Genomic DNA, 21,923 nt, shown 5'->3' with positions numbered 1-21,923 from the left:
ATCAAGTTTTTGCCCATGTTCGGAAATGTCGTGAATCCGGGGCTGGCGGTCGGTCGGTACCTCTGGGCCTTCCGAGGCCTGTTCGGACGTAGTTTATGATAGTTTAGTGTACCTTCTTTAGCAGGAGAATCATACGTTAAGTGTGTATTTGACTGACGCTTTCAGTTAATTTCAGTAAGCAGAGATGTTTCATTTGTGATAAATAGATAAAAAGTTATAGGCTCGTCTAAAGCAATTTCAAAAATTCAGAAAGTAACTAACTTCGTGACGGTTCGTCTATATCAGAAGACGACGTAAAGAATTTAGTGTAAACGTGTTTTCATGAGTAGATTTTCACTACTTGGTTCCAGTGGTCAACATTTTATAGTGGATTCCATGAAATGTACTCGCAGTTGCGAATATGGACAACCATCAGCTGTGTAATGGAATTACGACAGTGAAAATTTGTACCGGACATGGACTTGAACCCGGAGTTCCTGCTTATCGCCAGCAGTCGCCTTACCATTTGGTTATCTGGGCACGACGCACGGCAAGACCCAGACTTTTCCGTAGGTTGTAGCCACATGGAGGGCATGCCCTTGAGTCGTGCTTGGATAGCCAAATGGTAAGGTGACAGATTACGATAATCGGGAAATCCGGGTTCGAGTCCAGGTCCAGCCAATTTCCATTGCCGTCGTTGGTCGTTCCATGCATGTACGAAGGAACATAACATCGTGCCTCGGAATTAAACAGGCTCTGTAATATCGTATTTTCTAATGGGTGTTATATTTTCTCCTTCTGTTACGTGGATAGTCCTGAACAGAAAACATGTTTCTTTTACTACTGGAAAAAGAACCGCTTACTACAGTCCCGAAACTGTTGGAGCTCGACCAGGCCAGTTTGACTGAAGCCTACGAAGTGAACGATTAGGAAGTGCTAGTTACCTTCGACATTGTATCTTTACCCATAAAAACACCCCTGACAGATCCTTTATATTTTATTGGCAAAAATGTTGATAAGATTCAGGAACTGTATGCAATCCTGTGCTTAACTAATATTTAAATGTACTAATAGCTTTATGAGCGGAGTGTTTGTGCCGTTAAGATTGGTCTCTTGTCGCGCTTGATAACCTGTTTCTACGAGGAGAACTTAAGAAAAATTAAATTTTGAAAGTTTTAAACGCATAATGTGCTGAATATTTGCCAGTGACACTTTTGTAGTATGAGCCCCTGACAACGATAAAGTGGGTCAACACTTCAATCAGTTCAGTGCAACAAAATATTCGGTTTATTATGGAACTCGAAAAAAGGAGGTGCTTTCCACTTTTTGAAACTTTTTGGTTCGGCACAGTAATGATAACATCCTGGCTCACTCAGTGTATACAAATCCTACACATATGGATTTACACTGAAGCGCCAAAGAAATTGGTATAGTCATGAGTATTCAAATACAGAGATATGTAAACAGGCAGAATACGGCGCTGCTGTTGGCAACACCTATATAAGACAACAAGCGGCTGGCGCAGTTGTTAGATCGGTTACTGGTGCTACAAAGGCAGGTTATCAAATTTTAGTGGATCTGAAGGTGATGTTAAAGTCGGCGCACGAGCGATGGGACACAGCATCTCCGAGGTAGCGATGAAGTGGGGATTTTCCCTTACGAACATTTCACGAGAGTACTGTGAATGTCAGGAATCTGGTAAAACATTAAATCTCCAATATCGCTGCGGCTGGAAAAGATCCTGCAAGAACGGGGCCAACGACGACTGAAGAGAATCGTTCAACGTGACAGAAGTGCGACCCTTCCGCAAATTGCTGCAGATTTCGATGCTGGGCCATCAGCAAGTGTCAGCGTACGATCCATTTGACGAAACATCATCGATGTTCCAGAGGTTGCCCCTCAGTCTGCAAGATCCGGGCGGTCGCAGAGGGTGGGCTTACTGGTAGTTGGGAGCTCCAACGTCAGGCGCGTAATGAGGCCCCTTAGGGATATGGCAGCAAGAGAGGGGAAGAAAACCCATGTGCACTCCGTGTGCATACCGGGGGGAGTCATTCCAGATGTGGAAAGGGTCCTTCCGGATGCCATGAAGGGTACAGGGTGCACCCATCTGCAGGTGGTCGCTCATGTCGGCACCAATGATGTGTGTCGCTATGGATCGGAGGAAATCCTCTCTGGCTTCCGGCGGCTATCTGATTTGGTGAAGACTGCCAGTCTCGCTAGCGGGATGAAAGCAGAGCTCACCATCTGCAGCATCGTCGACAGGACTGACTGCGGACCTTTGGTACAGAGCCGAGTGGAGGGTCTGAATCAGAGGCTGAGACGGTTCTGCGAACGTGTGGGCTGCAGATTCCTCGACTTGCGCCATAGGGTGGTGGGGTTTCGGGTTCCGCTGGATAGGTCAGGAGTCCACTACACGCAGCAAGCGGCTACACGGGTAGCAGGGGTTGTGTGGCGTGGACTGGGCGGTTTTTTTAGGTTAGATGGCCTCGGGAAAGTACAGAAAGGGCAACAGCCTCAAAGGGTGCGGGGCAAAGTCAGGACATGCGGGGACCAAGCAGCAATCGGTATTGTAATTGTAAACTGTCGAATCTGCGTTGGTGAAGTACCGGAACTTCAAGCGCTGATAGAAAGCACCGAAGCTGAAATCGTTATAGGTACAGAAAGATGGCTGAAGCCAGAGATAAATTCCGCCGAAATTTTTACAAAGGCACAGACGATGTTTGGAAAGGATAGATTGCATGCAACCGGTGGTGGCGTGTTTGTCGCTGTTAGTAGTAGTTTATCCTGTAGTGAAGTAGAAGTGGATAGTTCCTGTGAATTATTATGGGTGGAGGTTACACTCAACAACCGAGCTAGGTTAGTAGTTGGCTCCTTTTACCGACCTCCCGACTCAGCAGCATTAGTGGCAGAACAACTGAGAGAAAATTTGGAATACATTTCACATAAATTTTCTCAGCATGTTATTGTCTTAGGTGGAGATTTCAATTTACTAGATATAGACTGGGACACTCAGATGTTTAGGACGGGTGGTAGGCACAGAGCATCGAGCGACATTATACTGAGTGCACATCCGAAAATTACCTCGAGCAATTACACAGAGAACCGACTCGTGGAGACAACATCTTGGACCTACTGATAACAAACAGACCCGAACGTTTCGACTCTGTAAGTGCAGAACAGGGAATTAGTGATCATAAGGCCGTTGCAGCATCCCTGAATATGGAAGTTAATAGGAATATAAAAAAAGGGAGGAAGGTTTATCTGTTTAGCAAGAGTAATAGAAGGCAGATTTCAGACTACCTAACAGATCAAAACGAAAATTTCTGTTCCGACAGTGACAATGTTGAGAGTTTATGGGAAAAATTCAAGGTAATCGTAAAATGCGTTGTAGACAGGTACGTGCCGAGTAAAACTGTGAGGGACGGGAAAAACCTACCGTGGTTCAACAACAAAGTTAGGAAACTACTGAGAAGGCAAAGAGAGCTTCACTCCAAGTTTAAACGCAGCCAAAACCTCTCAGTCAAACAGAAGCTAAACGATGTCAAAGTTAGCGTAAGGAGGGCTATGCGTGAAGCGTTCAGTGAATTCGAAAGTAAAATTCTATGTATCGACTTGACAGAAAATCCTAGGAAGTTCTGGTCTTACGTTAAATCAGTAAGTGGCTCGAAACAGCATATCCAGACACTCCGGGATGATGATGGCATTGAAACAGAGGATGACACGCGTAAAGCTGAAATACTAAACACCTTTTTCCAAAGCTGTTTCACAGAGGAAGACCGCATTGCAGGTCCTTCTCTAAATCCTCGCACAAACGAAAAAATGGCTGACATCGAAATAAGTGTCCAAGAAATAGAAAAGCAACTGGAATCACTCAACAGAGGAAAGTCCACTGGACCTGACGGGATACCAATTCGATTCTACACAGAGTACGCGAAACAACTTGCCCCCCTTCTAACAGCCGTGTACCGCAAGTCTCTAGAGGAACGGAAGGTTCCAAATGATTGGAAAAGAGCACAGGTAGTCCCAGTCTTCAAGAAGGGTCGTCGAGCAGATGCGCAAAACTATAGACCTATATCTCTGACGTCGATCTGTTGTAGAATTTTAGAACGTGTTTTTTGCTCGCGTATCATGAACCATGGACCTTGTCGTTGGTGGGGAGGCTAGCGTGCATCAGCGATGCAGATGCCCGTACCGTAGGTGCAACCACAACGGAGGGGTATCTGTTGAGAGGCCAGACAAACGTGTGGTTCCTGAAGAGGGGCAGCAGCCTTTTCAGTAGTTGCAGGGACAACAGTCTCGATGATTGACTGATCTGGCCTTGTAACACTAACCTAAACGGCCTTGCTGTGCTGGTACTGCGAACGACTGAAAGCAAGGGGAAACTACAGCCGTAATTTTTCCCGAGGGCATGCAGCTTTACTGTATCGTTAAATGATTATGGTGTACTCTTGGGTAAAATATTCCGGAGGAAAAATAGTCCCCCATTCGGATCTCTGGGCGGGGACTACTCAAGAGGACGTCATTATCAGGAGAAAGAAAACTGGCGTTCTACGGATCGGAGCGTGGAATGTCAGATCCCTTCATCGGGCAGGTAGGTTAGAAAATTTAAAAAGGGAAATGGATAGGTTAAAGTTAGATATAGTGGGAATTAGTGAAGTTCGGTGGCAGGAGGAACAAGACTTTTGGTCAGGTGAATACAGGGTTATAAAAACAAAACAAAATAGGGGTAATGCAGGAGTAGGTTTAATAATGAATAAAAAAATAGGGAAGCAGCAGTTGGGAAGGGAGTGAGACAGGGTTGTAGCCTGTCCCCGATGTTATTCAATCTGTATGTTGAGCAAGCAGTAAAGGAAACAAAAGAAAAATTCGGAGTAGGTATTAAAATCCATGGAGAAGAAATAAAAACTTTGAGGTTCGCAGATGACATTGTAATTCTGTCAGAGACAGCAAACGACTTGGAAGAGCAGTTAAACGGAATGGACAGTGTCTTGAAAAGAGGATATAAGATTAACATCAACAAAAGCAAAACGAGGATAATGGAATGCGGTCAAATTAAGTCGGGTGATGCTGAGGGAATTAGACTAGGAAATGAGACACTTAAAGTAGTAAAGGAGTTTTGCTATTTGGGGAGCAAAATAACTGATGATGGATATAAAATGTAGACTGGCAATGGCAAGGAAAGCGTTTCTGAAGAAGAGAAATTTTGTTAACATCGAGTATAGATTTAAGTGTCAGGAAGTCGTTTCTGAAAGTATTTGTATGGAGTGTAGCCATGTATGGAAGTGAAACAAGGACGATAAATAGTTTGGACAAGAAGAGAATAGAAACTTTCGAAATGTGGTTCTACAGAAGAATGCTGAAGATTAGATGGGTAGATCACATAACTAATGAGGAGGTATTGAATAGGATTGGGGAGAAGAGGAGTTTGTGGCACAACTTGACAAGAAGAAGGGACCGGTTGGTAGGACATGTTCTGAGGCATCAAGGGATCACAAATTTATCTTTGGAGGGCAGCGTGGAGGGTAGAAATCATAGAGGGCGACCAAGAGATGAATACACTAAACAGACTGAGAAGGATGTAGGTTGCAGCAAGTACTGGGAGATGAAGAAGCTTGCACAGGATAGAGTAGCACGGAGAGCTGCATCAAACCAGTCTCAGGACTGAAGACCACAACAACAACAACAACAATCATGTCGTTTTTGGAAACCCAGAATCTACTCTGTAGCAATCAACATGGATTCCGGAAACAGCGATTGTGTGAGACCCAACTCACTTTATTTGTTCATGAGACCCAGAAAATATTAGATACAGTCTCCCAGGTAGATGCTATTTCATTGACTTCCGAAAGGCGTTCGATACAGTTCCGCACTGTCGCCTGATAAACAAAGTAAGAGCCTAGGGAATATCAGACCAGCTGTGTGGCTGGTTTGAAGAGTTTTTAGCAAACAGAACACAGAATATTGTTATCAATGGAGAGACGGCTACAGACGTTAAGGTAACCTCTGGCGTGCCACAGGGGAGTGTTATGGGACCATTGCTTTTCACGATATATATAAATGACCTAGTAGATAGTGTCGGAAGTTCCACGCGGCTTTTCGTGGATGATGCTGTAGTATACAGAGAATTTGCAGTATTAGAAAATTGTAGCGAAATGCAGGAAGATCTGCAGTGGATAAGCACTTGGTGCAGGGAGTGGCAACTGACCCTTAACATAGATAAATGTAATGTATTGCGAATACATAGAAAGAAGGATCCTTTATTGTATGATTATATGATAGCGGAACAAACTCTGGTAGCAGTTACTTCTGTAAAATATCTGGGAGTATGCGTGCGGAACGATTTGAAGTGGAATGTTCACATAAAATTAATTGTTGGTAAGGCGGGTACCAGGTTGAGATTCATTGGGAGAGTCCTTAGAAAATGTAGTCCATCAACAAAGGAGGTGGCTTACAAAACACTCGTTCGACCTATACTTCAGTATTGCTCATCAGTGTAGGATCCGTACCAGATCGGGTTGACAGAGGAGATAGAGAAGATCCAAAGAAGAGCGGCGCGTTTCGTCACAGGGTTATTTGGTAACCGTGATAGCATTACGGAGATGTTTAGCAAACTCAAGTGGCCGACTCTGCAAGAGAGGCGCTTGCTGTCCAGGTTTCGAGAGGGTGCGTTTCTGGATGAGGTATCGAATATATTGCTTCCCCCTACTTATACCTCCCGAGGAGATCACGGAAGTAAAATTAGAGAGATTCGAGCGCGCACTGAGGCTTTCAGACAGTCGTTCTTCCCGCGAACCATACGCGACTGGAACAGAAAAGGGAGCTAATGACAGTGGCACGTAATGTGCCCTCCGCCACACACCGTTGGGTGGCTTGCGGAGTATAAATGTAGATGAAGATATGGGCTTTTGGAGCCGAAGGCCCACTCTTGTATCCTTGATGACTGCACGACGCAAAGCTTTACGCTTTGCCTGGGCCCGTCGACATCGACATTGGTCTGTTTATGACTGGAAACATGTTGCCTGGTCGGACGAGTCTCGATTGAAATTGTATCAAGACAACCTCATGCATCCATGGACCCTGTATGTCAGCAGGGGACGGTTCAATCTGGTGGAGGCTTTGTAATGTTATGGGGAATGTGCAGTTGGAGTGATATGGGACCACTGATACGTCTAGATACGACTGTGACAGGTGACACGTAATTAAAAGCATCTAGTCTGGTCAGCTGCATCCATTCATGTCCATTGTGCATTCCGACAGACTTAGGAAATTCTATCAGGACAATGCGACACTCCCCTCGTCCAGAAGTGCTACAAGTGGCTTCAGGAACACTCTTCTGAGTTTAAACACTCCCGGGACCGAACATTACTGAGCATACCTGCGATACCTTGCAACGTGCTGTTCAGACGAGATCTCCACCCTCTCGTACTCTTACGGATTTATGGACAGCACTGCAGGACTCATGGTGTCAATTTCCTCCAGCACTACTTCAGACATTAATCGAGTCCATGGCACGTGGTTTTGGGGTACTTCTGTGTGCTCACGAGCACCCTAAACGATATTAGGCAGGTGTACCAGTTTCTTTCGCTCTGTAGTGTATATCTGCAATCAGGTAGTTGCTGGTACCCTTCCCAGGCCACTGGTGCTCTTCAGCCCCCTCGTTTTGGTGGGAAGGGATTTGGGGGGGGGGGGGGGGAATCTCTGTTGACCCAGAAAGCACGAAATCGCCTCCACTCGATCAATTTGGCCTCTGGGCATCCAGTAAAAACAAGACACAAACCTCACAGCGTGGAATGCATGTAGAAGGTGGACAAGGGAACACCAGATTGGAACTTGTCTCAGTAGGGTAGGGTTTTCTTCTACGAAGAATGCAGGATTTGTCTGACGGCTGATGATCGTAGTAGAACAGTGTGGAGGTAGCCAGTTACGAATGCACATTTCAGACCTTGAGTCCCACAGGTTCACCAAGGAACTGTACCAGTAATGTCTTAGGGCAACATCCACATCATAGCTACTGAGATCTAATTTGAGGGCTGTGCGGTATTGGCGCAGACTCCCCGACCTACTTTCCAGTGCTACAGTCAGTATGCAATCTATGGTTCCGTTTTTTTAATGATGATATAGCAGAAGCATCGCGCCAGCCACATGAGCACTAGCCTCCACGAGTCTGGAATTAACCGATTCGAATGCCTTGCGGTGTCTGCTGAACGAAACCGATTGTGCATGCTGAGGACCAGTTGAAGCTTGCAGTGTATCTTTACAGAAACCCACCTCACATACTGGGTGAACTCCTGAGGGGGAGGGGGAAGGGGGGGAGCAGCGAAGCATGGAACAAGCTAGAGAAGTCGTGTCGTAACCATCATGTGAACAGCATATCAAACAGTACTCAACCATGCTGGAATTCACTAGACAGAGCAAAACAGTATTGAATGTTACCCAGCAGCAAATTTTGATTTCACAGATATGTAAAGAAGTGCAATTGCGAACAGACAGCCCTTATTGTCGTTATCCTTTCGTTTCTGTTTCACAATAAAGTCGTTATGCTAATTACATTAAGCTAATTCCTTCATTCCATCCTCCCCATGAAACTCATGCTACACGTGTTGACAGGTATGCAGGGGGTTCAAACCGTTTAAAGCAGTTTACAATGATGTGCTAAGTGGATGAAAATGTTGTATACGAATCACCTTGTTTCAATTTAAACTAAAGTCTTGGCCAAACAACCAGTATGTGTTGTAGATGGAAACATCACCTGTCCTGTTAAGTTATTGGGTGTGATACCGGATGAACACCTGTCGTGCTTAGTTGGGGAGACACTGGTAACTGTGCAGAATTCCAGCTGATCCAAGGTTTGTTCAGTGTCACCAGCAACAACTTCGTGGTGGGACTTGCAGAACGGGATTCGGTACTCTTCCTATGCGGATTGCCACCTTCCAACGAGATAGTGAATACATTTCCATAAGATATTCAAAGCATCTTCTATGCCTGACAGAAACCTAGGCTTCTCTGATGCACCCATTCATTTGTCTTGCCACCCACTCAACTTATCAAGGTGCTGATAACCCGCAGTGGAGCACCCTTAAATGAAACACACACACTCACACACACATTTAACCCATCTTGAATTTCTACAGCTCGCGACTCATGCCTGATTCTCATTCATAGTCAATACAGTTGAATTTCAAAATGGAAAGGAAACCATCTATCATCTTGTTCCTCAAGGTCACACTGCAAGAAAATGTAATTCAGTGCAATGGGAGCCAAATAATAATTGTGAATACATAACTCTGCTTTACTGAAGTATCTAGGTGCCGATTCTGATAGGCAACTTGACTACATCTACATCTACATTTATACTCCGCAAGCCACCCAACGGTGTGTGGCGGAGGGCACTTTACGTGCCACTGTCATTACCTCCCTTTTCTGTTCCAGTCGCGTATGGTTCGCGGGAAGAACGACTGTCAGAAAGCCTCCGTGCGCGCTCGAATCTCTCTAATTTTACTTTCGTGATCTCCTCGGGAGGTATAAGTAGGGGGAAGCAATATATTTGATACCTCATCCAGAAACGCACCCTCTCGAAACCTGGACAGCAAGCTACACCGCGATGCAGAGCGCCTCTCTTGCAGAGTCTGCCACTTGAGTTTTCTAAACATCTCCATAACGCTATCACGCTTACCAAATAACCCTGTGACGAAACGCGCCGCTCTTCTCTGGATTCTGGCGCTGCAGTCCGGAGCCGCGGGACTGCTACGGTCGCAGGTTCGAATCCTGCCTCGGGCATGGGTGTGTGTGATGTCCTTAGGTTAGTTAGGTTTAAGTAGTTCTAAGTTCTAGGGGACTTATGACCTAAGATGTTGAGTCCCATAGTGCTCAGAGCCATTTCTTCTCTGGATCTTCTCTATCTCCTCTGTCAACCCAACCTGGTACGGATCCCACACTGATGAGCAATACTCAAGTATAGGTCGAACGAGTGTTTTGTAAGCCACCTCCTTTGTTGATGAACTACATTTTCTAAGGACTCTCCCAATGAATATCAACCTGGCACCCGCCTTACAAACAATTAATTTTATATGATCATTCCACTTGAAATCGTTCGGTACGCATACTCTCAGCATCCCTATCGGCATCATTTACGAATAACAGCTACAAACGTGAAAATCTGCAATAATTTATTGCAAATGAAAACTGAGACTTCGTGGGGAGCTGGCAGAAACACTCGGAGAACAACGGCATTGGGTTTGGTTTATTCGGCACCTGAGCATTGTTGAGCAGGTGTACTCGATATCATTCATAAAGTTTCTATAATCCAAATGTAATATTGTCAAATCCTGTGGATGCCTGGAAATCGAAGTGATCGTCTTCACCCCAGAAAGGTAACAACTTGCTAGTCGGAAGCTTATCTATCAAACTCTCGAGCTTCAATCAAATTCGCGTCATCTGAATCAAACTGAACCGAATCAGACGTGAGAAAGGAAGAACAGCTGCTACTCCCTACAACTGGGGATGGCGAGACTCGGTGAGCTGTGACTCCAGTTAGGTGGCGTGGACGGTGCCACAAATAGTTCTCGATTGATACTTAGGTGCTTCCTTCAGATCCCCGGAAAACTGCTCAAGCACGATCTAAATCAAGGGAGTGGCTGGAAGACCAGGACAATGATAATTCTTGTTGCCTATTTTTATTTTACTAATGGTTGTCCAAGAGTACCAGGCGCTAAATCAAAAATACTGTATTTTATTTTATTGATTTACATTGTTGTAATTTTTCACGCCATTATAGATAAAAACAAACAAACAATTACTGTCCGAACGGGCTTTGAAGGCCCAACAGTACCGCTGTGTCTTCCTCAGCCCTTAGGCGTCACTGGATGTGGATACGGTGGGGCATTTGGTCAAAACACCGCTCTCCCGGCCATTGTCAGTTTTCGTGACTGGTGCCGCTGCTTCTCAATCAAGTAGCTCATGAGTTGGCCCAACAACAGCTGATTGTACTCCGATTGCTAACAGACCTCGGCAGACTCAGATGGTGACACAGCCAAGTGCTAGCCAAGCCCAACAGTACTTAACTTCGGTTATCTGACGTGAACCGGTGTTACTACTACGGCAAGGCCATTGGCATACATTTATAGATGCCTGAAAAAAAAAGTGAAGGACTCAGAATCTTTGCAAGTTGATAGTGTATGTGTTGTTACTTCACTGTTTATGAAGTACAGTCAGATTTACATAGGACTTGTCAGCACGAGCCCTCTTATCAGTATGACGCTGCTCTTCCTCTGACCTAGATGCATGTACTGATTCGGTTGGGAATGGTCTCATAAAGCCGTTATATCCTCTCCTGAGTCAAAATGGCCAACAACTCTTGTAAATGGTCACTGATATTCTGAGATGACGATGACGTTGACGTCCAAGCTGGCCCCACACAGGTTCTATAGAGGACAAATCTGGGGATCTTGATGGCTACGGGAGTACCTCACCATCGTGCAAACAGTTTACAGTGGCTTGCATCATATGTGGCCGAGCATTGTCCTGTTGGAAAATGGTATCATGATACTATTGCATGAGAGGTAACACGTAAGTACATATGGTGTCTGCGATGTACCACGTGATGTCACTACCAGCTGTCATACCACATGTCTCCCCACACCATGATACCAGGAATAACATCGCTGTGTCTATCCACACATTGGAAGAATAGGACATCTCTCCAACTCACCACCATACTCGTCAACGATGATCACCCAGGATAATGCAGAAACGTAATTTGATGCTGCTCATCCTCAATCTACGCTTGTCTATCACAGCACGACTCAAATGCGGCCATTTGCTCTGTGGTGTTAACGTAGCCCATGATTGGGAAGGTAATTCCCTAGCCCAGCTGCCACTTGCCTCCACGCTATGGTGTGAAGTGACACAGAATGTTGCAGGGAATCCATTACTTTTTCTCGGGTGACAGGTGCACATGTGCAGAGGCTACTGTATGTTTAGTGCACAATATAGCGATCTTCCCTTGTGTTGGTCAGACGCGATCGACCGGACCCCTGACGTCGAGAATTCTCTCCCTCACATTCCCCTGCAATCCAACAATGGGCCGATGTCACATCCAAATATCCCTGTTATGTCAGATGGCCACTTGTTACGACTTCTGCAGTACTTGTTATGGCCGTTTGCTACTTGTTACGACTTCTGCAGTACTCGTTAGCAGCAGACACAGTGGCTGCGCCAAAGACTGAGACGGCGTGGAGTTTTACAATTATTTATTGAGCTTTCTTTACAATTTTTCCCTCGTCGTCGCTGCCCAGCCCTGCGGATCCTTCAGCCTGGCTGCTGCTGTGTAGATTCGCCGACAATGCGCGCAACACGCGCCACCAGTGCTCCGCTGAAGTCAGGATGTCCTGTGGTTGAACTCGTCGCCGTTTAGCAGCCCAGTATGGCACCCCCACGGAGCCGCGTCGCCGTGAGGTCAGCTGCCGCCGCCTGCTGCAACGGCGGCTGTGAAGCCGTCAGTCGCGATGTCCGCGAGCTCCCGTCATGGACGGACCACGCGCCGTGGGACCGGGATGCCGTGGAGTCCGGGCGTCAGTCCCCGGCGGCGCCTGTGCCCAGGATCGCGCTGCGGCCGGTCCTGCTGGAAGTTCTCAGCCACGGTGCCGACCGGACTCGGGTCGAGCCCCAGAGCTGAAGTAGACATCTGGCGGCGAACGGATGACTCCTGCGAGCTGGAACAGACTTCCGGAATCGTCACCTGCGAAGATTGAACATTCGGACACGGACCACGTCCGTCCTCAGATCCGAACAGCTCCCTAATGGCTTCTGTCCGTTGCTGCCACTATTTATATCCGGCAGGAGGACGTTTTTTACCATCGGTGGCAGCTTCTTGTTATTACTCCCGCAGTATATTGCAGCATAACTTGGCGTGCTGGCCTCACTTTCCTTACTCAGCACTCTCCAGGCTTCGCTCGGCGCTCGGTCTGCGTGCATCCTTGCGTCAGCCGGTTGGTAGACTGCAACTGTCAGCAAGACTATCTGTGCCGCGCCTACTTCGCAATGCCGCGATCGCCGGCTGTCTCTGTTTTGCTATTCTCCACTGCGTGAAGCAACGCTTACTACATGTACATCCCATAAATCTTCATGTAGACCCCTTACAGACTCTGTCGGGTGCTGATAAAGCTGTCTCACACGAGTATGCGAGATCTTCACGACCTTCACAGATATCACTCATAATATGACGCTTTCCATTTTCCTTATGTAGGGTACCAGACCTAGTAACAACACTAAACAAGAACAACATTAGTGCACCCTGACGGCCGTTCTAACTCTCACATATAACTGCATCTCTAATCATTTGCATAACTGCCGATGGTACATACGTGTACGAAATTATATTTATTTCCGACTATGTCTTCTAGGTACTTCACCTTTTCTATCAGACAGGGAATGTGAACGAAATTTCTTATGGTTCGTTGTTGGTGCCAGAATTATCACAGATCGGTTGACAAAAGTGAATCGTATTGCAGCTTCTGCGTGTACATCCGCGAGCCGGGCAGCTTGGAGATGGAGTGGAGCAACTTCGTGCAGCCGCTGAGCTCGTCGCTGTGGCTGGCGGTGGCGCTGTGCGTGCTGGCCTCGGCCGCCTACGTGTGGCTGCTCGGCCACGTCGCCGGCGCCTGCCTGCCCGCCGCCTACGAGCAACACTCGCTCACCAACGCCTTCTACCTCATGTTCGGCGTCTTCTGTCAGCAGGGTAAATTCTCCTATTCTCACCGTCTCTCCCAGTTGTCAGACCATCGCTTTATTCGAACACGGCCTTCCGCCAACATTCCATCTCTCTCTAAGCCCAGCCCCGCTCCATTCCAATTCGTAACAGCCACTGCCACAGCCACGCCCACCTCTCTTATCTTTTCACTTAGCTATTTGTCTATTCTTTTAAGCCCAACCTAAATCTCCTCGCTGTTCATTAGTCAGTTCTCAATTTTGGAACCATATAAACATTTATCGTCCACTTAAATTCTGTAGCTTAGTACTGCCAATAGGCTTTCCGGTTAAAGGCACTTAGGGAGTCAATTTCGGAATACAGCAATCATTCTTCCAAATGAGCGCGAGGCCAATTTTACTCTATTGTTTGTTTCTTTTAGTGTCTATCTACTTGTTGTTTTCAATTGTCCTAAGCAGGGCAAGGTTGGGTAATATTAGACAGCGGATTGTATCGGACAAGATCTTTATCTAAAATCTAGCGCTAGTAACAGCATCTGTCGTGCCACTATAGTGTGAACTATCGAAAAACAAGACCATTCACGTGATTTTGAATCAAAACAACAGAGCGTTTCGAAGTGGGAAAAAAAAATTGTTCAAATGGCTCTGAGCACTATGGGACTTAACATCTTAGGTCATCAGTCCCCTAGAACTTAGAACTACTTAAACCTAACTAACCTAAGGACATCACACACATCCATGCCCGAGGCAGGATTCGAACCTGCGACCGTAGCAGTCGCGCGGTTCCGGACTGCGCGCCTAGAACCGCTAGACCACCGCGGCCGGCACGAAGTGGAAACAAATTATATGTTACTAGTGAGTTTTTAGGTGCAAAAACTTAAATTTTTCAGTGTTATGTCTCGTTTGTAAGTAATATTATATTTTTATTTTATCTTTAGGCACAAATGATATTATTCTCTGTATTTTAGGCTGTGTCATATCTAGCCCAAGTTATAAAAATGGGATTAATAAAATGCCACAGCGGTACGTGCGGGTTGTACCAAGACAATCAATTTCAGGTTGTGCAGGACATAATATAGAGCATAAAAATTTAAATGTTTGCTTTTTTCTTTCAGAGGGAAAGTGGAGAAGTCAGGAATGAAAATAACACGAAGGAAGAGGTAGAAGAAGTCATACTTATTGAAGAACAATTAGGAAAGCGAGTGAGAAATATTCAGTTCCATGAAGCACATTAGGTGACGGACTTAAAACTTTACAGGAAAATAAAGAGATGGTCATGAAACCTCCTTTAGGAAATTATGTTAAAAATTTCTACAGTCAACTTATGCCTTGGCGTAAAGATGAGTTCAATGTGACAAACATGAAAACGAGTAAGATTTTGACAACGATTTTACGAAAATGTGTGAAGATTTACAGCTGAATCAACGAGCTTGTAGTGAGTGGCAGTTTTCAGCGAGGAACAAGTTGACAAGCTTTCTGACAAACTAGCTGAGCTGTTGGACAAGTTGAATTTTATAACGATTTACGCTCCAGTTAACATTTTTTGCAACAAAAATAACTTTTTGCACATTAAAATTTCATATCCAGTTATTCCAAAATCCAAACGCTGGAAAAAATACTATAAAATCATCGAACGTATATTTGTATGACATCGAGTTTTATAATTCTATTAAATAACGTGTAAAAGTATTGTTTAGTGTGCAGAATGTTCCAGTACACACATCGGAAAATATTATAATTCTAAAAGAGCTTACGTGTCCGACACTACTCAACCTTCCACTCTACGTAACCGTCAATTGTTTATATAACTTGGCCATTAATCTTTGCTATTGTTGTAGCGACAGATAGATTGCACATTATTTTGGTGTTGTGAAATTAAACCTCACACACACAGGTACACTTGTTCTGTTACATTGCCCCATTCTTTATTAAAGTTCTTCTGTATCTGTGTAAAGCATACACTGCCATCGACAAATGTAAGATGTTGTAACTGAGATCAATTCATGTGAATTCCTCCTTCATTCTAGCTTAATGATTTAAAGGCCTGCTGCAAAGACGCATTAAAGATTTTTGGTGAAACGTCAGTTCTGGCAGAGCTTGCATTATTGCGAGATTCCTTCCGTCTTCCCTCTCACATTATGCACTGTTGCTCGTTTTCCCAGGCTCCCGCTCCCCACATCCCTCTGAATAGGCCAATTTTCTTACGTATAAAACCGCGGGAAATTCAAAAGTTCCCAAAAATTTCAAAGAAATGGAAGGAAATTAAAAAATAGCCCAATCTCCCTATGCATAAAATAATGCAATCCAAGATGGCGCATATAGCCAACTTTTCCTAAGTGTAAACTGGTGGAAAAACCCAAGATTGTGCATTGATCTGTTGGTTCAAAATACAAGGTGGCTTGTCAGCGAGTATTCATGCATCTCTGTGACGTCAGAACCCAAAATGGCGATCCAAGATTGCTGACTGGGAAAACTAGCACAGCCCTATATCGTCTGAATCCAAGATGGCAGACCTAGGGATACTGCGCAGCTTTGTATGGTTGTCACATTTCACGTGATCTAAGGTCAGAATCCTGTCCTAAATATTAAATTGCAGGAAACACAAAAAATCATGGGTTTTCCCCACTCGTATAATAATAAAGTTCATGTGCCCTAGGTTCAAGTCCACGTGTGCTATGTTTAAACAGATCCTTACTACCCCTCATGCATGCAGTTTAAACAATCGACACCCTAACTCTGAAACCCATGATCTTACTTTTCGTAAATTTAAAAATATGTAGCTCACTAGCGGAACACATATAGTTGTGAAACACTTGACACTAAAGACTGGTATTCCCAATTCCTATGACATTACAGTTCACTTACGCTAAGTTTAAAATGTAGGGAAATTGTCGTAAGATAAAAATGGTGAAAACTCAAAAAATCGCTAGTAATCCCTACTTCTGTGGCGTTACTGTTCACTTGCGATAATTTAAAAAGGGTAGGAACATTCGAAATTCACTTGTCCTAAGTTTAGAATGGTGGGAAGTCCGCCGTTTGTCAGAAATAGACCACTTGTCGTAACTTTAAATCTTTATAGCTCACTGGTGGAACATGTATGGTTGACAGACACTTGTCACTGTCGTGTGTAGTCGGTTAGGATTGGGAGAGATGTGCATCTGCATCTTAACTTAAACGTCGTGCTGTGCCATGCTAGAGAATCGTAGAACTCGCACTACAGCACGTCAAGTCCGTCAGCCACCGCCTCCGTGCAGAGCTGTCGCCGCTTGTAGAGGATCACATGCCGGTGACTGGACGATTTATTGACTATGACATCAACTTAATTAATGGCTATGACATCAACTTCAGTGTCTTCCAAAGCAATGCAACATGATTTGAATCTTACACCACACACGATTATAAAGATACTTGTGTAAGAGGTCCTTCGCTGATCACTGTAGCCAGTGTCCTGAGATGTCGAGTGAAATGATCCCACATTTAGGCTTAGGAGAGGGGTGGGGGAGGAGGTGAATTCTAGAAATCTGCAAGTTTGTACGATATTGAAATACAATGACTAGCTGGACTTTGAAATGATTCCAGCAACTGTTCAAAAATGGTTCAAATGGCTCTGAGCACTATAGCACTTAACATCTGAGGTCATCAGTACCCTAGAACTTAGAACTACTTAAACCTAACTAACCTAAGGACATCACACACATCCATGCCCGAGGCAAGATTCGAACCTGCGACCGTAGCGGTCGCGCTGTTCCAGACTGAAGCGCCTAGAACTGCTTGGCCAGTCCGGCCGGCCCCAGCAACTGTTGTTTGTAATGATATTCAAGGGTCTATAGAGTTTGATTTTTATGAAGGTTACTCAGAAATAATTTGGATGAAGTTCGTACATTGAGTGCTCTATATGAAGTGGAAATATAATAGGGAAATTGAAGAATTCATATGCTGTACAGTGGAGACTGAATAACACTTCACCCCATACGTCAAAATTGCTCCCAAATCCTAAAACTGTAACAACTTACCCGAAAACTGTAACAACTTTTCACAAAACTGTAAACAACATAATCAGCCTTAGAGCTATCAGCAAAGTGAGCTATTCAAGACGACAATCCGAAGGATACTGGTGCAGCCTGCACGGTTCTAAATTTAGAATTCAAGATGGCGATCCAAGATGACAATTCATGAGATCGTCATTAACATCAGGATTGATGATGGCGATCGAAGAAAGTGAACCACGGATATGAGCACTGCCTGCAACGTTTCCATTCCAAACTAGTCATTCCAGTTGCCGTGATGCTGCAGTTGTCTAACCTCCAACTCTCATCCTCAGCATCCTGGATTACTGACTATCAAGTGGACCAACCATAGGTGTTCTGTACTTCATAGTGAATGGTTGATTATCACCTTGCAGTGTCATCAGTGATCTACAACCCTCAGACAGAAAAAACTAACTTGCGCAGTAGGTTTTAAGTACTAAGCCATTTCTATCTCTCAATGGTTATTATACTTATACATTATGTCTGTCTTTCATGGTTTTCTTTTATTTCTCCCTCAGCACAACAGCTCCCTGTTGTAGATGATGCAGTCAGTCCCTGATACATTTGAGCATCAGTAGAAATCAAGCCAGCATGCAGACATGCTTCCTTATGCACCTACCGACACAATGGAGACGAATTAAAGTCAGTATGCAGAACTGTTTCCAGACTTCGAGTTTCCCCTATATCCACCACCTGCACCTTGTCAAGCCTCAGTTAGACCATTTCAGAATGCAGTTGTTCAACACTGCTTATCAAAAAACCGCCGCTAGATCAAAATGTGAAAATATTGGTTTAGCATCTGACATAGACTTTGTAGTTACGGTAGAAATAGAGGACGTGTGTTAAGGTACAAAGGTTTATCTCAGTGATGTGGAGTGGGATCAACTGTGCAGCTAGGTGAAATTCATCAAGGATTGTGTGACAACCGATTACAGTCAGTTCCCTCAAGTCATCTATATCTTCAGCAGCAACAGCGCATGCATTGTTGATATGTTTCGTGGTGGTGCCATTAACGTAATATCTGGGCTTCCTCAACTGCATGAAGAACATGCTCCTATTCGTCCAGTTGTATCATCATTCATTGCTCCATCTTACAAACTAGCCAGTAAACTGGACACCTTAATTAAGAGCAAGACTAAATTCAAACCAAAGGTGTTTCAAACTCTGTGGACCTTTCAAATAAGATAAAAGATATATCTAAGTCACAAAGTGATAAATTAGTTCCTTTGAAGTCTGCAGTTTGTTTTCGAACATACCAGTAGTGGAATGCTTTGATATTGTGACAGAGTTGATGTACAAGTCTAATGTCAATCCTGTGGGATTGAATGACTTGAGACTGGCCACCCAGACATGCTTAGCACAGAACTATTTCCAGTTCCAACGGACTCTTTATAAACAATTTGATGGCTTAGCTATGGATTTCCCTCTTAGTCCACTGATGGCTGAAATATTTGTCGATCATTTTGAACAACATTTTCTGAAAAAAGAACCTTTGAGTGCAAATAAAAAATACTGGTTTAGATATGTAGATATGTCCAGTGTATGTGGACTGGTGCTACAAGACAACTCAACACGTTTTCGAAAAACCTAAACAGTCACCATTAAAATATTCAGTGCACAATGGAGATCGGCAACAAATCCATAAACCTATTAGATCTCACCATCAGCATCAGTACACAGACACATTATTTCAAAATTTATAGAAAAACAACAACTACAGACACAGTAATACCTTGAAACTTCCTGGCAGATTGAAACTGTGTGCCGGACCGAGACTCGAACGCGGGACCTTTGCCTTTCGCGGGCAAGCGCTCTACCGTCTGAGCTACCCAAGCACGACTTACGCCCCATACTCACAGCTTTACTTCTGCCAGTACCTCGTCTCCTACCATCCAAACTTTACAGTAGTTCTCCTGCGAACCTTGCAGAACTAGCACTCCTGAAAGAATGGATATTGTTGAGACATGGCTTAGCCACAGCCTGGGGGATGTTTCCAGAATGAGATTTTCACTCTGCAGCGGACCGTGCGCTGATATGAAACTTCCTGGCAGATTAAAACTGTGTGCCGGACCGAGACTCGAGCTCGGGACCTTTGCCTTTCGCGGGCAAATGTAAAGGTTAGAAGGTAGGAGACGAGGTACTGGTAGAAGTAAAGCTGCGACAATGGGGCGTGAGTCGTGCGTGGGTAGCACAGACGGTAGAGCACTTGCCCGCGAAAGGCAATGGTCCCGAGTTCGAGTCTCGGACGGCACACAGTTTTAATCTCCCAGGAAGTTTCATATCAGCGCACACTCCACTGCAGAGTGAAAATCTCATTCTACAGTAATACCTTCTTGCTCACGACACCCCATAGCTCACAAATATGCAGCTTTCGACTAATGGTACACCGGCTTAAAATGGCTCTGAGCACTATGGGACTTAACGTCTGTGGTCATCAGTCCCCTAGAACTTAGAACTACTTAAACCTAACTAACCTAAGGACATCACACACATCCATGCCCGAGGCAGGATTCGAACCTGCGACCGTAGCGGTCACGCGATTCCAGACTGAAGCGCCTAAACCGCACGGCCACACCGGCCGGCGTACACCGACTCATATCTGTCCCCATGTCCACAGATGATTTTAAAGCATAGTTAGATATAACAAAATTTGTTGCCTCAGCCAATGGCTACAGTCCAGTCCTTATTGACCACATCTTGCATAGGAAACAAAAACGGAAAATTATACCCCTCATCTATGTTCCATCTGCTTTGCCATCCACTGTCTGGAAGAAATGGTGTACATTACTATCTCTAGGAGGGATATCACATATTGTAGCCAAAGCACTAAAAACCTGCAAGTACAGGCTTTCTTAATATGTTAAGAACACCACAGCCCAGTGCATTTTCAATAGCAAAGATAAGATTCAATTATTAGCCAACAGTGGGGTATGCAAAACTACCTGTTCCGATTATGACAAGTTTCACATTGTTCAGTCAGACGGAGACATAGCAACTAGGCTGGCTGAACATGAATGCAGCTGGAGGTTGCAGAATTCTGACTCCACATTTTCTGAGCATGTACTGAGTGAGGGACACAACTACTAGCCAGAGTTCCATGTCCTTCACTTAGAAAACAAAGGCCATAAACTCAACCTGCCGGAAGCCCTGGAAATTTACAAACATTTAGCTCACAGTCCAGATCTAATCCTAAATGACCAAACACAGCTCGACATTTCTCCCTTCCTAAACTTCACATAATCCTCTCTGTTTTTCATTACTTCCCACACTGTCTGTGCCTACATACTCTCATTTTCCTGTATCCATTAAGTTCTTTTCTTTTATTGAAATTGCCTATGTAATCCATATAGACTGTAGTTGCAATTGTTAAGGCTTTCTTTTAACTGGTACATGTATTACTTTCCTTGTTTAATACGACTTGTAGTTGTCTCATCAAGTATTGTTTTTATTTTACTTGGTTCATTTATTCAGTGCAAACTGTTACGTAGTCAAAGTTTTGAGTACAATGTTAATGTTTTTCTGTTTGCTCCTTTTGTATTTGTGTATTGTTCAGCCCGTTTTTACCTTTTCAAATGCAATACCACCACACTCTCAAAGATTGCATTTGTTGTATGTTCCCTCGCATTTCTCGATTTTCCTGCATTTATCTGTTCATTTCTGTTTATCTTATTGATATTACTTAAGTTGCCCACATATTCTGTAGGTACACTGATAATTGTTTGTTCTTTTAATCGGCTTGTGTATCACTCTCCATGTTGTATACCTCCTGAAGTAGCCTTCTCAGCACTGATTTTATTTTACTTTATTGGTTTTGTTTATTTATATAAATTGTTACATAGGCTTACGGTTCCTGTTTTATATCAAATATATATCTGTTAATTCTGGTTTTATTTATTTACTGTTCAATTTTTTACTTTTTACATTGCTTTTCCACCACTTTGTCAAAGATGTTATTTACTGTACGTTTCTGCTTCAGTCTAGACGTATAACTTTTCCAATGTTGTTTACGAACATCGTAACTTTTTTGGTGACAAACTCAGTAAATGTCTGAAGATGGCATTGTAAGCCGAAAACCGGTTAACACAATAAAAGTAATGCTGTAGAACAAACGCTAACTAAAGCTTTACAAACAAAAGGCTCTGAGCACTATGGGACTCAACTGCTGAGGTCATTAGTCCCCTAGAACTTAGAACTAGTTAAACCTAACTAACC

The 21,923-nt window shown here is 44.2% G+C and overlaps 1 protein-coding gene across 1 annotated transcript in view; it reads left to right on the top strand.

The window, feature by feature from the left end:
• Positions 1-21,923, top strand: part of LOC126184339 (glutamate receptor-like) — a 149,550-nt gene that overhangs the window by 42,919 nt on the left and 84,708 nt on the right. Inside the window, exon 4 of the mRNA XM_049926716.1 lies at positions 13,488-13,714. Coding sequence (XP_049782673.1) covers positions 13,488-13,714 — 227 coding nt within the window. The remainder of the gene's footprint in view (positions 1-13,487; positions 13,715-21,923) is intronic.

Source organism: Schistocerca cancellata, chromosome 4 (assembly GCF_023864275.1).
Source record: "Schistocerca cancellata isolate TAMUIC-IGC-003103 chromosome 4, iqSchCanc2.1, whole genome shotgun sequence".
NCBI classification, from domain to species: domain Eukaryota; kingdom Metazoa; phylum Arthropoda; class Insecta; order Orthoptera; family Acrididae; genus Schistocerca; species Schistocerca cancellata.
Note: the sequence above shows the minus strand (reverse complement) of the source record. Positions and strands in the feature narration are given on the sequence as shown.